This window comes from Cygnus atratus, chromosome 29, assembly GCF_013377495.2.
Source record: "Cygnus atratus isolate AKBS03 ecotype Queensland, Australia chromosome 29, CAtr_DNAZoo_HiC_assembly, whole genome shotgun sequence".
Taxonomy (NCBI): domain Eukaryota; kingdom Metazoa; phylum Chordata; class Aves; order Anseriformes; family Anatidae; genus Cygnus; species Cygnus atratus.
The window spans coordinates 2,611,714-2,627,422 of NC_066390.1; the positions used below are offsets into that span (position 1 = coordinate 2,611,714).

At 71.3% G+C, this 15,709-nt stretch overlaps 2 protein-coding genes across 6 annotated transcripts; one reads left to right on the forward strand and one right to left on the reverse strand.

Annotated features, from left to right (window-relative positions):
• Window positions 1-1,151: 1,151 nt before the first annotated feature.
• PRKAG1 (protein kinase AMP-activated non-catalytic subunit gamma 1) lies at window positions 1,152-4,987 on the forward strand. Of its 5 annotated transcripts, none has more exons than XM_035572164.2 (12): window positions 1,152-1,248; window positions 1,478-1,538; window positions 2,291-2,394; window positions 2,537-2,618; window positions 2,706-2,764; window positions 2,884-2,929; window positions 3,052-3,103; window positions 3,189-3,315; window positions 3,679-3,844; window positions 3,967-4,004; window positions 4,112-4,258; window positions 4,355-4,987. In XM_035572164.2, the coding sequence occupies exons 1-12, from the start codon at window positions 1,243-1,245 to the stop codon at window positions 4,457-4,459; spliced, it is 993 nt and encodes a 330-aa protein (XP_035428057.2). In that variant the 5' UTR covers window positions 1,152-1,242; the 3' UTR covers window positions 4,460-4,987. The 5 variants fall into 5 exon arrangements, with proteins under 5 accessions (XP_035428057.2, XP_050571949.1, XP_035428056.1 ...); XM_035572163.2 differs by having other exon boundaries at window positions 1,153-1,248; window positions 3,049-3,103; XM_050715992.1 differs by having other exon boundaries at window positions 2,537-2,764; window positions 3,049-3,103.
• Window positions 4,988-12,572: 7,585 nt separating this feature from the next.
• On the reverse strand, window positions 12,573-14,416 carry WNT1 (Wnt family member 1). Its single transcript, XM_035572174.1, has 4 exons — window positions 14,316-14,416; window positions 13,750-14,003; window positions 13,313-13,578; window positions 12,573-13,061 (listed from the first exon to the last, which is right to left on the reverse strand). The coding sequence occupies exons 1-4, from the start codon at window positions 14,414-14,416 to the stop codon at window positions 12,573-12,575; spliced, it is 1,110 nt and encodes a 369-aa protein (XP_035428067.1).
• Between the last annotated feature and the right edge of the window lie 1,293 nt (window positions 14,417-15,709).

Below are 15,709 nucleotides of genomic sequence, written 5' to 3' on the forward strand. Positions count from 1 at the left end.
CCATCCCCTCTGTGGCTGCAGAATGCCCCTGGCGGGGGGGGGGGGTCCCCTGGGGGAGGCAGGGGGGGGGATGCGGGGCACCCCTGCCCTCACATGTCCCCCCCCCCAGCATTGCGATGTGCCAAGGTGCAAGGTGGGGGGGGGGGGGGGGGGGACAGGGGATGGGGGGCACTGGCCCCACTCCCCCCAAAGCTGGGGGTGAGGGGGGGCAAAGGGGATCGCCCCCCCCCTCGCCCTCCGCGCCCACCGCTGGGGCTCCGCTGTTGGCACGGGGGGGGGGGGGGAAGGTTATTTATCTATTTATACCTGATATTGTATATACTAGATGGGGGGGGAGGGGGGGCTCTTTGTGCTCTGCTGGGCTGAGATTGGGGTTGCAGGGGCGCACAGGGGCGGGGGGGGGGGCTACGGCATTTGGAACCCCCCCCCCAGAGCTCTGAGGGGGGCCTGGGAGCCCCCCCCCAGGCAAGGGCGGCCTCGGGGAGCGAAGCAGCGAGTGGGCATTACGCAGCGGCCCCCGGCCCTGGCGCCCCGAGGGGGTCCCTCGCCGTGCCCCCCGCCCCCCCCCCCCCAGCACCCCGGGGGGGGTCTCTGGCTGTGCCCCCCCCCCCTCCTCCTGGCCCCCGGTGGGGCACGGGGGGGCCGCACGGCTCGGGGGGAGCCGGGATCTTTTAACGCACAAACACGCGGCGAGGGGGGGGGGTCCGGGGGGGCCCCTCCCGGTACCGGGGGGGGGGGGGCTGGGGCGGCCTCCCTTTACCGGGGGGGTGGGGGGTGGGCCGTGGCCGGTGCAGGGGGGGGGCCAGGCAGGGCCGGGGCGCTCTTGAAAGCTGCTTCCGCAACTCGTCAAAAGCTGCAAAAGGTTTTAAGGTATAAAAAAAATAATAATAATAATTAAAAATTATTAAAAAAAAAATAATAAAATAAAAATAAAAACGACCAAACCCACCCGATTTGGGGGGGGGGGGGAAGCGGGGAGGGGGAACCCCGTTTCTACGCCACCCCCCGGCTCTTGTCTTAAATAAAGCGCGTGAGAGGCGGGCCCGGGCCCTGCTGTGACCGGGGGGGGGCCCCGGTTCCCCGGTTCCCCCCCCCCTCTCGGTGACCCGGCGGGAGGGGGAAAGGTCGCCGCGCGGGCAGGGCGCGCTTCCGGTCACGTGGGCAGTGCTGGCGGAAGACGCCGCCGAGAACCGGGCGGAAGTGGGGCAGCGGGACGGGACGGGACGGGACCGAGCGGGGGCCATGGAGGTGGGGGCGGCACCGGGGTCGGACCGGGACCGGGAGCGGCAGCGGCGGGGCGGGGGGGGGCTGCTGGCACCGGGGAGGGGCTGGCGGGCACCGGGGGGAGGCTGGCGGGACCCGGGGGGGGGGCGGGGGCCCGGTAACGGGAGCGGGGTAACGGGAGCGGCGGTAACGGGAGCGGGGCCGCGCCCGGCCCGGCCCGGCCCGGCCCGGCCCGGCCCTTGTCGGTCCGCAGGATCCCGGCCCCGGCCCGGCCGCGGGGAGCCCGGCGGAGCAGAGCCCCCCGGGGCTGGAAGGTGACGCCGCGGCTGGCCCCGGGGCCTTGTGCTGGGCTCGGGGAGGGGGTCCCGGGGGGCGGGGGGGGCGGGGGTCCGGGGTTCCTAGGGTTTGGGGGGGTCCCGGTGTTGGGGTGTCCCGGTGTTGGGGTGTCCCGGTGTTGGGGTGTCTCATGTTTTGGGGTGTTCTCATGTTGGGGCGTCCTGTGTTTTGGGGTGTCTTGGTTGGGGTGTCCCGGTGTTGGGGTGTCTCATGTTTTGGGGGGGGTCCCGGTGTTGGGGTGCCCGATGTTTTGGGGTGCCTTGTGTTTTGGGGGGTCCCGGTGTTGGGGTTTTCTCATGTTTTGGGGTGTTCTCATGTTGGGGCGTCCTGTGTTTTGGGGTGTCCTGGTTAGGGTGTCCCGGTGTTGGGGTTTTCTCATGTTTTGGGGTGTCCTCTTGTTGGGGTGTCCCGGTGTTGGGGTGTTCCAGTGCTGGGGTGTCTCATGTTTTGGGGTGTCCTGGTGTTGGGGTTTTCTCATGTTTTGGGGTGTCTTGTTTTAGGGGTGTCTCACGTTTTGGGCTGTCCTGTTATTGGGTTTTCTCGCGTGTTGGGGTGTCCCGGCGTTGTGGTGGCCTGGTGTTGGGGTTTCTCGTGTTTTGGGGTGTCCTTCTGTTGGGGCATCCTATGTTTTGGGGTGCCTTGTGTTTTGGGGCGTCTCGTGCTTCGGGGCGCCTTGCGTTTCGGGGCGTCTCCTTGCTGCCGGCACACGCCTCACGCCGCCGGTCCCCAGGGGAGCCTCGCCGCGGCGCCTACACCGCCTTCATGAAGTCCCACCGCTGCTACGACCTCATCCCCACCAGCTCCAAGCTCGTCGTCTTCGACACTTCCCTGCAGGTGAGCCGTGGGGGGAGGTTTGGGGTCGGCCGATGGGTTTGGGGTTCTTTCTCTGCCCCCCGTTAAGGTTTCACGAGCCGGAGCAGGGGGACTGGGCTGCCTGAGGGTGCCCCGTCCCCCCCCCGTGACGCTCCCACGGCAGGTGAAGAAGGCTTTCTTCGCGCTGGTCACCAACGGCGTGCGGGCTGCCCCGCTGTGGGACAGCAAGAAGCAGAGTTTTGTGGGTGAGCGAGTGGGACGGGGGCCTCACGGGGCAGCGGGGGGGTGGGTGGGGGCCAGCGGGGCCCCGCTCACCCTGCCTGCCCCCCCAGGCATGCTGACCATCACCGACTTCATCAACATCCTGCACCGCTACTACAAGTCGCCCATGGTAGGGACGACGCGGGGCTCCGTCCCCGCAGCTCCCCGGGGACCCGGGGTCTGGCTCCTGCCAGCCCCGCGCATGCCCGGGGGGTCGGGGTTAACCCTGGGTTTTCTGCCGGGGCCCAGGTGCAGATCTACGAGCTGGAGGAGCACAAGATAGAGACGTGGAGAGGTGAGGGGGGCTGCCCCCAGCTGCCTTCCCCACCCCCGGACCTGCCTGGGGCACCCCAAACCCCGTGGCTCTGCGTCCCAGGGCGCTGCTGGCCCCCTCAGCACCTCCTCTCCCCCCAGAAGTCTACCTGCAGGACTCCTTCAAGCCGCTGGTCTGCATCTCCCCCAACGCCAGGTACCCCCCTGCGGCGGGGAGGGGGCTCAGCTCGCGGCGGCCCCGGGCGCGAAGCCACTTCCCCGTCCTCCTCCTGCCCCCGCAGCCTCTTCGACGCCGTCTCCTCCCTGATCCGCAACAAGATCCACCGCCTGCCCGTCATCGACCCCGACTCGGGGAACACGCTCTACATCCTCACCCACAAGCGCATCCTCAAGTTCCTCAAACTCTTCGTAAGTCCCAGCCTTGCCCCGCACGGTGGCGGCGGCGTAGAGCCGGGCGCCGGCTGCGCCGGGTACCGCAGGCTCCGGGAGGCCGAGGTGGGTGCAGCTCCGGTGCCCTGCGGCAGGTACCAGAGGTACCAGAGGTACTCCCTGGGCTGCCACGGGCACCCCGCCGCCCCTGCTAGCGCCAACGCTGCGACGTGTCCGCCCGGGGGCCGCGCTCCGCACCCAGCGCTCTCTGCTTTCGCTCCTAGGACCGCAACCCAGGCCCCCCGCGAGCCGGGGCAGCCGGAGCCGGCAGCACCGCGGGGCCTGGGGCGCGCCGGGCCGAGCCAGCGTCAGCACTGTCCCCCCTCCCCGTCCCCCCTGCAGATAGCGGAGGTCCCCAAGCCCGAGTTCATGGCCAAGACGCTGGAGGAGCTGCGGATCGGCACCTACGACAACATCGCCGTGGTGCGGACCAGCACCCCCATCTACGTGGCGCTGGGCATCTTCGTTCAGCACCGCGTGTCCGCCCTGCCGGTCGTCGATGATTCGGGTGAGGACGGGGCACGGCACGCGCCGGCTGTCCCGAAACGTCGCCTTGGGGTCTGCACCGTCCCCCGGCCCACGGGGCCAGCCCCGAGCGCGCCTCTCACGGCCTCCTTCTCTGCCTCCTAGGGCGGGTGGTGGACATCTACTCCAAGTTCGACGTCATCGTGAGTACCGGGGGGGGGGGCAGAAAAGCTGGGGAGAGGCTGGGCTTGAGGTGGGGGGGGGGCCGTGCGGGGCCTGGCTGCATCCCCAGCTCCTCTCCCTGCCCCAGAACCTGGCGGCCGAGAAGACGTACAACAACCTGGACGTGACGGTGACGCGGGCGCTGCAGCACCGCTCCCACTACTTCGAGGGCGTCCTCAAGTGTTACAAGCACGAGACGCTGGAAACCATCATCAACCGCTTGGTGGAGGCCGAGGTAACCCCTTCCCCCCCCCCCTCCCAGGCACCAGCTTGGGGCAGGTGGGGCCCGGGGGTCCCCGCGCCAACCTCAGCCCCTCCGTGTCCCCCCCAGGTGCACCGGCTGGTGGTGGTGGACGAGAGCGACGTGGTCAAGGGCATCATCTCTCTCTCAGACATCCTGCAAGCCCTGGTTCTCCCAGAGGGCTCCAAGCCCTGACGTGGTGGCGGGGGGGGGGGGGGGACTCAGCCTGTCTCGGTGCCCCTGCCCTCCTCTCCTGCCCCCCCCCAGGCTTTTGGGAAGGCTGAGGGGGGTCCCCACTCACCAGCAGCATCCAGCAATAACAACCAACATGGGGCTCCCCGGGAGAGCCCCTGGCTCCCCCCCGGAGCCTCGCCGTGCGCCCTGAGCCCACGTTGGCCGTGCCGGGGGGGCGGTGCTCGGTCAGCCCCCAGCCCCCCCGGGGGTGCTCCCCATGGGGCACCGAGCCCGGCTGGGAAAGGGCTGCGTGGAGCCAGGCCGGGATCAGCCGCCTGCGGGCTGGGGCTGTTCCGCGAGCGGCTCCCGGACCCTCGTCACCCCCCCCGCGGGGATTTGTCCCGTTCTGTTTTAATTGTTCTGTTTTAATTGTCCCCACTCGGCTCCGTCCGGCCCAGGGCTGTCCCCGGGCCCCTCACTGCTGCGTCTTCACCTGCCACCGCCTCGTGTGCGGGGGGAACCCGCAAATAAACACCGACCTGGCACCAACCCGGCCTTGCTGCGGGCTCTACGGGGTCACCGGGGGAGGGGGTGCCCCGGGGAAGGGGGTTCAGCCCCTCCCTGGGCTCGGGGGAATCTGCTGAGCTCACCCAGACCCTAAATCCCTGTTTGTTCCGCCCGTGGCTTTTCTAAAAGGCCGGGATCGGGGACGGGACGGGGACCGGGCAGGCTGCGGGGACCCTCCCGGCGTTGAGCAAGGGGGGAGCCGGGACTGAGGAAAGGCAGCGGAGTCCTGCAGGGGGCTGGGACCCCCGGGGGACCCCGCAAGGCGTGGGGGGGGGGTCAGCGGCCACCCCAACGCCAGGGTCTGCCGTCGGTGCTGCCCGGGGGAGGCGCGAGGCTTGGCCATGCTGAGCGCGGCACATTCCCGGCCGGGGGGGAGGCCGAGCGCAGCCCCTGCCGCCGCCAGCTCCGGGGTCCGGCGCAGCGCTACGAGGTGAGGGCCGGGGCCGGGGGCCGGGGGGGGGGCCAGGGGAGCCGAGTGCCGTACCGGGGGCTGGTGCCGGTGCCGGTGCCGTTGCCATGCCGCCGCCGGAGGGTTGCTAAGCTCCGCTCGGAGCCCGCGTGGGCTGCAGCGCTCGGTGCCAAACCCGGCAATCGCCTCGCGTTGTCGCAGGGGGGGAAGGGATCCCGGGGGGGGGGGGGGTGTGGGGGACACGTTTGGCACCCCCCTGGGACAGCCGGCGACACCGGGGCCCCCGCAGCGTGGCGGGGCCGTGCCCCTCGTCCCCCCGGCCTGGCGGTGCCACCGGGTGGCTCGGGGGTCCCGGGGGGTGCACGTGCGGCGGTGGCTGCGCCTGTGCGGGCGGGCGCGTGGCTCCGCCGAGGCTCCACCGAACCGGCAGCGCCGGGCCCCCCCTGGCCCCCCAGCACCGGCAGCCTCCGGTCCCCCGGGCCATGCTGGGCGGCCCGGAACGGGGCGCGGGGCGCCTGCGGATCTGCGAGCGGACCAAGCTGCTGCTGGTGGAGATCAACACGGTCTCGTGTTGCAGCCCGGCCGCCGGCATGGCCGCGGGGTGCCGGCCCGCGTCCCCCTGGACCTACCGGAGCTTCGCCGGGGAGTACGCGTGAGTAGGGCCGGCAGGGTTGGGGGGGTGGGCTCCGTCCCGTGCCCCCAGCCCCTGTGCGGGGCGCCCTTCACGCCCCTCTCTGTCTTGCAGGTACCTGGAGAAGCGCTTGGTGGCGGAGCTGGCCCCCCCTTGGCCCCCCGTGCCCCGCGGTTGCCCCGCCGCCACCCCCTGCCCGCCACAGGACTTCACCTACCGGCCCCCCCCAGGCCACGAGACCCGGCCCCGGGCCCCCCCAGCCCGCTGTACCCCCGAGGGGTCAGGGTGCAGCTCCCCCCGGGGCCGGCACCCACCAGCCCCCCCCCGCAACCCGGTGCCGGGGGGCAAGCTGGGCCCCCCCAGCTACGAGACCCACATGCGGCGGATGCAGGCGGCCCATGTGCGCCGGGGAGGGCCGCCCCCCTACATCTCGCCCCCCGCCTACGACGCACCCCACCGCACCCTTCAGCCCCGGCCACACAGCAGCCCCTGGGGGCCGCGCAGCCCCCCCCCGGCACCAAGGGCCGTGGGGCTGTGCTGGGGGGCTGGAGCCACACGCTGCCCCGGGCAGCCACCGAGGTCGGGTCCCGGCGGCCCCGCGGGCTGCAGACCCCCCCTGGAGGAGTGGGACCCCCCCGGCACAGCCAGACGTTGCCCCGTGCGGCAGCTAGCCGGGAGCGGGTCCCGGGGCGCAGCGGAGGACGGCGGGGGCCGGGGGGGCACGTCCTCATCGATGCCACCCGCGTGGTGGTCCGGGCCCAGTACGTGCCCCCCCCGCAGCGGCAGCAGGTCCGGTACTCCGGGGGGAGCCCTGGGCCCGCCGCCCCCCCGGGCAGTCCCCCTGCTCCCCCCAAGACCCACACCCCTCCAGCAGCACCCTCGCCCCCCCGCCAGCCGCCGTGCAGCCCCCGGGGCCCCAAGCAGAGCCCGGGGCCAGGTGGGGGGCCCCGGGGGCGCCCCCCCCCGCGGCGGCCGGTGCTGTACGCCCAGGCGCTGCGGGAGGCCGTGTCCCGCATCCGGCGGCACACGGCGCCCGACTCCGACTCGGAGGCCGAGGGGGGGTCCGGGGGGAGCCGGCGGTGGCCGTGCCGCGACGCCCTCGCCTACAGCAGCAGCAGCAGCAGCCTGGAGAGCACCGGAGCCCCCCCGGGAGCCGCCAGCCCCACCCGGGCCTGAGGGGCGGGGCCTGAAAGGGCGTGGTTCACTGGGGGCGGAGCTTGGGAGGGTGTGTCGGGCTGGGGGCGTGGTCTGGAGGGGTGTGGTCCCTCTGGGGGCGGGGCTTGGGCACGGTTCTGGAGGGCTGGGGGTGGCGCTGACCCCAATAAAGGCTGTGGGATCCCGCTGCTGTGCCTCCGCCCCTTGCATGCATGAGGATCGGGGGGGGGCCCGGTCCCAAAGTGGGGGGATCTAGCCCCAAAAAACGGTCCCAAACTAAGGAGGGGGGACACACCTGGCCCCAGACGTGCCCTCCTCAGGTGTCCCCCCCACCCTTCCCTGCACACGCCGCTCTGTGTCCCCTTCCCTAGTGAGGACCTGGGATCCCCCCCATGGCCCCCCAGCACCGGGGGACCCCCCGCAGCCTCTCGAAGCGTCACGGCCCCCCCGGCCCCCTCCTCCCCGGGTCCCCCGTAATGAGTAGGTGCCTGTGCCGGGGCGGCCCTCGGGCTGGCCCATGGCCGCGGGACTGACGTCAGGGCCGGGGGGGGACCCCGGGTGAGTCACCGGGGGGGGGGACCATTCCCCCCCCAGGACGGCCGCCACCTCCTAGTCACGCTGCGGGGGGGGGGGAGGATCCCCGTGGCCAGAGGAAACCGCACAAATAACGTGTCCAATTTGCACGTTATTTAAAAACCGGCTCCTCCTCCGCCCCCCTGCGCGACCCTGTCATTATCCTGGTGACACCGGCCCGGAGGTCACGGCGCGGGGCAGCCGCCACTGCGGGGGACCCAGGCGCCCGGGGGGGGCGGGGGGGGGGCGCTGCTCACGGGGCTGTCCCAGGCCACGTCACCCCCGCACTGGCACAGGGCCCTGAGGTGGCCAGCATGGCTGGGGGGGGGGGGGTCCCGCACACGTCCCAGCACGGCTCGGCATGGCTCAGGATGGCACAATTTGGCTTAACAAAGCTTGGCGACAGCCTGGCGTCGCTTGGCACAACCAGGCACGGCTGGCACGGCTTGGCACGGCTTGGCACGGCTGGCACAGCTCAGCAGCCTGGCACAGCTTGTCGCAGCCTGGCGCAGTTCAGCACAGCCTGGCACATCTTGGCACGGCTTGGCACAGCCTGGCAGGGCTCAACGCAGCTCAGCACAGCCCGGCACGGTTTGGCACAGCCTGGCATAGCCCAGCACAGCCTGGCACAGCCCGGCACAGCTCAGCGCAGCCTGGCACAGCCTGGCACAGCTAAACACAGCCTGGCATAGCTCGGCACAGCCTGGCACAGCTCGGCACAGCCTGTACAACCCGGCCAGGCGTGGTACCCCTTGGCACGGCCCATCTCGGCTGTGCCCGCGACCCCCCCGTGTCCCACGGCCCTTCCCGTGCACGCCACTGCCCGGACCCTTCCCGCCCCCCCCCCCGAGGGAAGGAGCCGCTGCTTCGGGCCCCCCCTAGGCCCCGCGCGCCGTCCCCCCGCCACCGGCAGATGTCGCATCGCAGCCAGTGACAGGCGGGACCAGGGGGGGACAAATGGGGGGGCACCGGGGGTCCCGGCCCAAGTGCAGGGGATGATGCAAGGGGACCGGCGGGACCCTGCCCTTGGCATCGCCGTGGCGGTGCCACCCCAGCCAGGACCCCCGGGGACAGACGTGACCACGCATGAGTGACCCCCAGGGAGCCATGTCCCACGCGTGCGCTGGTTCCAGCGATGTCCCCAGGCAGCTGTGACCCCCCCGGGTGGTGCTGGCCCTGCCATGACCCACGCGTGACCACCGTGTGCCTGCGGTGCCGGTCATGCTGGGGCGCACGTGGCCACGCCGTGGCTGTGCCACGACACACACGTGCTGGCTGTGGCCCTGCGGAGCGGTGGCCTGCGCATGTGCGCGGTGCTGGCCGTGCCGTTGGCCACGTGTGGTGTTGGCTGTGCCCCAGACAGATGTGCCCCACATGGGCCAACAGTGCCAGCCATGTCCCTGGCATGCAGTGGCCGTAAGGTCCCAGCAGTGACCCCAATGTGTGGTGGCCAAGGTGCCAGCCCTGTCCCTAGTGCATGGTGGCCACGGTGCCAGCCCTGTCCCCAGTGCGCGGTGGCCACGGTGCCAGCCCTGTCCCCGGTGCATGGTGGCCGCGGTGCCAGCCCTGTCCCCGGTGCGCGGTGGCCACGGTGCTGGCTCTCCCAGGCCGTGCGGAGGAGCTGGCGGGAGGGGGGGGGGGGTGCGGTGAATGCGGCATTGTTGCGCGGGGTTGGAGTCACAGATAATTACCTCAATTAGTTACAATGGAAGAGTAATAAATACAGGCTTAGCGGCTCCTACCCCACTGCGGCTTCTCAGATTAATCCAGCCCGGGCGAGCGGAGCTGAAAGGAGTGATGGACAATTCATTAAACTCGCCGAATGCCGCACAAGGCACCCGTGAAGGCCGGCGTTAGCCCCCGGCGGCTCCGGCTTTGTCCCTAATTGTTCGTCTCGGGCATTGGTCACCTATCGGGGAGTGGGTGACGGCGACGGTCCCCCCGGGGCTGGCATGCCCGGGGATTAGAGGCCAGCCCTGCCACGGTTGCTGGGCGCGCTGGCCCCGCGCCGGAGGAATGCAGCGGATGGGGGGGGGGGGGGGGGGGGTGCGGCCGGACAAGCCGGGTGCTGGTGGGGCGCGGGCGCGAGCACCCGGGGCGAGGGGGAGCCGGGACGGGGCTGCGGGGCTGCCACAGGCTCATGGGATGGGGACGGGGATGTTCCCGCAGCGGGCAGTGCCACCGGGCAGTGAGCTGTCCCTCTGTCCTGAACCTCTGGGCATGGCTCTGTCCCTCTGTCCTGCATCTCTTGGGGCTGTCCTTGTCCTGTCCTGCACCTCTGGCCACTGTCCTCTGTCCCGTAACTCTGGGCACAGCCCTGTCCCTCCGTCCCACATCTCTTGGGACTGTCCCCGTCCTTCTGTGTCCTGAGCAACTGACCACTGTCCTCTCCCTCCGTCCTTCACCTTCCGCCACAGCCCCGTCCCTCTGTCCTGCACCTCTCGGTTCCGTCCCTGTCCCTCTGTCCTGCACCTCTGGGCACACCCTTACGCCTGCTTCACCCCGTCCCCGCGGGCCCCTGCCAGCAGCAGGCCCGGCTTGCGGCTGCCACCCAGATGTTGCCCGGCTTCCCAGATGTGACGGGCAGCCCGAGGCGGGGCCGCCCTTTCCCCGCGCCGGCCCCGGCGCTGCGACGGGAGCTATTTCCAGCACCCGCGTGTATTTGTTCAAGCCGGGGAGGTCTGCACCCTGCAGCCGGGCGCCCGCCCCGCGCCCGGGGTGCCCCTGCCTGGGGGTCGCGGCTGCCCAAGGTGCCCAGCGGTCACCGGCGCGCAGGAAAAGCTGAGTAACAGAGGTGACTTATAAGAATGTCATTATCTATATTCCTGACTCGCTACCACAGGAAAACAGGCTATTTTCATGCCCTGTGCGTGTGCAGAATTTAGCAGGCAGATAACTCCCGGCAGGCGGGAGATGCTCGGAGGGTTATTTCGGGCTGTGTTCCTTTCCAGTCCTTTTTTTCTCGCATTTCTTTATTTTATTTTACCACGCCAGGCAGTGTTTTTACCTTGGCACGGACAGCGGGGCCCCTGGGGTTTTTTCCCCCCCGCCTCCCTTCGGTCTAAACATCAACTTTTCCACTATCGGCTCTGGGGGATATTTCTGGCCGCGGCGTCAGCCCGCAGCCTTTGATGCGCACTCCCCGGGGCCCCGCGAGGTTCCCGGCTTCAGCCCCCGGGCAGCCGGGGCTGCGGGAACCCTCCCAGGGCCTGGCGCTGGCAGGGCCGGGGGTCCCCAAGAAGGGCCAGGTCCCAGCCCCCCTCCCCAGGGGCTGGATTTTGCCGGGGCCCTGCGGTTTCCCCGTTGCCGGAATTAATTGGGGACAGGGTTTGCAGCCCAGCACTTCGCCCTGCCCTGACGGGTAGTGGCAGGGTTACGGTCCCAACGGGTACGGGGTCCTGTGTGGCTGGGAGGTGCCCAAGCCAAGGGGAGATGTGTCCCGGGGGGGATACCCATCCGGGGGGGGGCACCTGTCCCAGTGGGAAACCCGTCCTGGGGCGTGCTCTTCCTGGTGGACGCTCATCCTGAGGGTATGCCCACCCCCACGGGATGCTTGTCCCCGGGGAAAACTGATCCCAAGGGGATTTTCCCCCCGGTCAGATGCCTGTTCTGGGGGGGGGGAAGCCTGTCCCAGGGGGATGCCCACCCCACTGGATCCCATCCCAGAGGGACGCACACCCCACAGGATGTCTGTCCCAGCAGGGTACCCATGCCCCTCGGTACCTGCCAGCCACGGAGCTGCGCCCCACCTTTGCCACCTCTTTTCCCACTCCAGCTGCAGCCAAGCCCCACGCAGGGCTGTGGGACTGCGTGTGGGGCTGGTGGCCGGTGCCGGCCCCCACGGTCCCAGCCCCAGTAACCTCCGTGCCCTCCCCGGCCCCCCTCCTCCCCCGGAGCCGAGGGGAGCCGTCAGCCCTGGCCAGGAGCGGTGATGGACGATGCTCATTCCCTGTCTGCCGTCTTGTACCTCCCGTGGCCGCTCCCGCCGCCCGGCCCCGGCGGCACCAGCCCCGGCGGCCCGGCAAATTCCAGCGCCGGGGATGCTGCAGCCCAGGTGCCATGGTGATGGGCGCCACGGCCGCGGGGATGGGCGCCACAGCCACGGCAGGGACAGCCGGGATGGAGACGGGGCACGGTGGGAGAAAGAAAAGGGGAGGGTGTCCCTCCCTCTCCAACACTCAGGGAGGGCAGAAGGAAGGGCAATGTGGGACAGACGGACGGACAGGCAGAGGGGCCGGTGGACAGGGTGGTGGAGGATGGGGGGGAGGTGAGTGGATGGGGTAGAAGAGGGCAGCAGGGCCAGGCTGGCCAGCGGGGTGGTTTGGGGGACATTGCTCCTCAAACAGCTGCTCCCCTCCCACCCTGGATCCCCTGAAAGAAAATGGGGCAGGACTGATAAAAATATATCCTTTATTCTTCTCTAGAGGCTATCAGTGACACCTGTAACAAAGCATTATTATTATTATTATTAATTATTATTATCTGTAATTATAAAAAACAGGGCCTGGGGCCAGCGAAGCACAGGGCGAGTGGGGAGCCCCGACATCAAACCGTCCACAATAAATATTTTATTTACAGCGAGAAGGAAACCCCGTGGAGCCAGCAGGGGCCGGGGGCAGCCGTGACCACGCGCGGCGCTGAACACCCAGGTTGGCTGCGGCCGCTCTGCTCTGGGGGGGGGGGGGGGGGGAGGGGGTGTCCCGGGGCGCAGCCACACGCCCGCCCGTGGGCGCCTTCCATCCAAGCGGGCACCCGTCATGGGGGGCGGCGCAGACCCCCTCCGGGGCGGCGCGGGGGGCTCACAGGCACTCGTGCAGCACCTGGGTGTTGGTGCAGTTCAGGCAGCTGACGTGGCAGCACCAGTGGAAGGTGCAGTTGCAGCGCTCGGTGACTCGCTGGGTCCGCGTGCGGTACCCGCGCCCGCAGCACAGCAGCTCGCACCCGTCCAGCCCCGGCGAGGAGCTGTTGCAGAAGCGCCCGGCCGTGCCCGCCGTCCCCATCTTGCCGCTGTAGGTGCAGAAGTTGGGCGACTTCTCGAAGTAGACGAGGTCGTGGGGCGAGGGCGGCTTGTGCGCCGGGTTCTCGGGCTCCAGGTGGTGCAGCTCCACCCGCGAGGCCCGGTTGCTGCCCTTGTTGCCGTAGATGACCCGCGAGGCGCCGTCGAAGCGGTCCTTGAGGACGTCGCCCACGGCGCGGAAGGTGGGCAGCCGCATCCAGCACGTGCGCACGGTGCACGAGCCCGACATGCCGTGGCACTTGCACTCCTGGCGCATCTCGGAGAAGACTGTCTGCAGGGAGGGGGGGGCACAGGGTGCCGTGAGCAGCCTGCGCCCCCCCAACCCTGGGACCACCGTGCTCCCACAGCCGCAGGGACCCCGCAGCATCTGTCCCCGCAGTATCAGGCGATGTCCCAAAACCAGCTGGGAAACACCTCTCCGGTGGTTTCCAAGCTATGCAGGGGGATGAGTTGGGGGGGTCTCCACAGCCATGCCCAGCCCCAACTCCCCCCAGGACTGCCCGAGGCCCCCGGTGCCCTCACCATGCGCCCGGCCTCGTTGTTGTGCAGGTTCATGAGGAAGCGCAGGTCGCGGCCCTTCTCGCTGGAGTCCACAAACTCCCTCCCGAAGAGCCGCCCGAAGTCAATGTTGTCACTGCAGCCACCCCAGTGCCAGTCGGGCCCCCCGGGGCCACGGCGCCGGTAATCGCAGGTGCACGACTCAATGGAGCCCTCCGAGCAGGAGCGGGCCACCGAGTGCGTCACGCCGGCGCTGGTGATGGCGAAGATGAACGCCGTCTCCCGGCAGCCTGCGGAGGGGAGCGGGACCTCAGGGGCTGTGGGGACCCCCAGCGCCCCCCAGCCCCAGCAGTGCCCTGCTGGGGGCAGGCGGGTGGGAGACGGTCGAACCCACAGGGAACCTGTTGGGTGCTCCCACGCAGGGAGACGCAGGGAGCCCCCCCGCCGCCCCGCAGGCTCACCCCGGTTGACGATTTTGCCGAAGATGTTGGGGCCCTGGGAGGTGGGGCAGTTCCAGCGGCGGTTGCGGAACTGCCACTTGCACTCCTTGATGGCGGTCTGGAGGCCGGAGCTGACGCTGTGCAGGATGCCGGGGTTCTGGCGGATCAGCTTGCGCTGCTTGCGGCTCAGCAGCTGCAGGCTGGGGTCCAGCACCAGCTGCACGTTCTTGGAGTCCGTCAGCAGGTTGGTGGAGGAGGCCACGTTGATGATGCCCCTGCGGCACACGCGGGGCTCACGGCGGGGCTCCCGGCACCCCGCTCCCCGCCGCCACCGGGGCACCTCCTCCGAGGGCAGCCCCCGCCGCTCCCTGCCCCACACCGGGGGCTCGGTGCCGCCGCTCCCACCCGCCGGGGCAGCGCGGGGGTCGCGGCTCTGACCCCCCGACGGAGCCGGGCGCTGCCCCCCAGCCGGGCGCACCTGCGCTCCCGCAGCCCTGGGGCGTGCGATCCGGGACAGCGGCGGGGCCGCCCGGTGCCGGTGCCGGTGCCAGCCCCGCTCCCTTCCCGGTCCCGGTGCGGGCACTCACCACCATCGCCCGCTGTTGTTCACCGCCAGCGTGTTGGAGAGGGAGGAAAACGCCAGCGCCCAGAGCGTGCGGAGGGCCAGCAGCAGCGCGGCGGCTCGCATGGCTCCGGCGGCCGCGGGAGGCCCCGGCAGAGTGCGCGGGCGAGCGGCCGCCGGGGTATTTATGGTGCCGCGGAGCCCCCGGCCCGGCCGCTACATCCACGCGTGTTTCCGGACGCGCGGGGCGCGGGCAGGGCGGGCGGCTCCGCCGAGGGCGGCCGCGGGGGGCCGCGGGCAGCGCCGACCGGGCGGCACCGGCACCGCCACCGGCACCGGGGCCGGTGCCCGGGGCCCGGGGCGCGCGGCGTCGGGCGGCCCGTGCGCGGTGCCCGGTGCCGGTGCTCGGCGGCTCCCCGGGGAGGCGGCGCGGCGCGGCTCGGCTCGGCTCGGCGGGTGCGCAGCGCTCAGCACCCGGGAGCATCTTCCAGCCCCTTCCCTCTTATAGGGGCGGCGCGCAGGGTCCCCATGGGCCGGTCCCGCGTCCTCGCCCTAACAATGGGGAGCGGCGGAGCCGCGGCACCTCTTATGGGGCGGCCGGAGCGGTGGCGCCGGGCCTGTCCGTCACGGCCCGGATTAGCCCGGCGGGTGGCTGCGTCCCGGCCCGCCGCCGCCCGGCCCCGTGCCGACAGCGCGGCCGGGCCCCCCCCCCGGCTGCCCCTGAACGCCCCCCGCCCGGCTCCGCGCTCCCGCTGCACCGGCACCGGCGGGGGGAACGAGGAATGGCGTCCCGGGCCGGCCCGGGGCAGCTCCGAGCGCAAGGAGGGAGCAGAGTCCCGGGACAACCCGGGACAGCTCCCGGCGCACGGAGGGAGCGGGGTCCCGGGTTAGCCCGGGATTTCCTGGGCCAGCCCCGGGCACACGGGGGAGTGGAGTGCCGGGAATTCCCGGGACAGCTCCGAACGCCCGAGGAGAGCGGAGATCCGGGACAGCCCCGGACAGCCCCGGACAGCCCGGGACGGCCGGGGGCACATGGGGACAGCAGAGACCCTGGGCAGCTCGGGTCAGCCCGGGGCACACAGGGAGAGCAGAGACCCGGGACAGCTCGGGACAGCCCGAGGACGCCGGCCCGGGACCCCCGATATTTTTGCGGTGGGGGACGCGGGGCCGGGACCGCGCCGGGGCCGCTCCGGTGTCCGTGGAGCCCTCTCCCGGTCCGTACCCGGAGCTGTCCCGGACACCGGCCCCGTCCCCAGGGAACACGGCCGTGGGCACCCAGGGTGTCTGCACCCCCCGTGGGGGCGGCCCGGCCCCGGACGTCGGGGGCCAGAGGAAGGAGCAGGGGACGGAGGGACACGGGGCGAGGGGATGCTGGGGGGGGGGGGGCGTGGGGGGCGGCGTGCCGTGCCCGTGGGCGCC

What these genes read in the sequence shown, in the direction of transcription:
- PRKAG1 (XM_035572162.2), top strand. Translation starts at nt 2,323, where the DNA reads ATGAAGTCCCACCGCTGCTACGACCTCATCCCCACCAGCTCCAAGCTC. An exon ending in CAAGAAGCAGAGTTTTGTGG is followed by an intron (nt 2,619 to 2,705) that starts GTGAGCGAGTGG and finishes CTGCCCCCCCAG; the next exon opens with GCATGCTGACCATCACCGAC. An exon ending in ACTCCAAGTTCGACGTCATC is followed by an intron (nt 4,005 to 4,111) that starts GTGAGTACCGGG and finishes TCCCTGCCCCAG; the next exon opens with AACCTGGCGGCCGAGAAGAC.
- WNT1 (XM_035572174.1), bottom strand. Translation starts at nt 14,416, where the DNA reads ATGCGAGCCGCCGCGCTGCTGCTGGCCCTCCGCACGCTCTGGGCGCTG. An exon ending in AACAACAGCGGGCGATGGTG is followed by an intron (nt 14,004 to 14,315) that starts GTGAGTGCCCGC and finishes CGTGTGCCGCAG; the next exon opens with GGGCATCATCAACGTGGCCT. An exon ending in ACAACGAGGCCGGGCGCATG is followed by an intron (nt 13,062 to 13,312) that starts GTGAGGGCACCG and finishes CCCTCCCTGCAG; the next exon opens with ACAGTCTTCTCCGAGATGCG.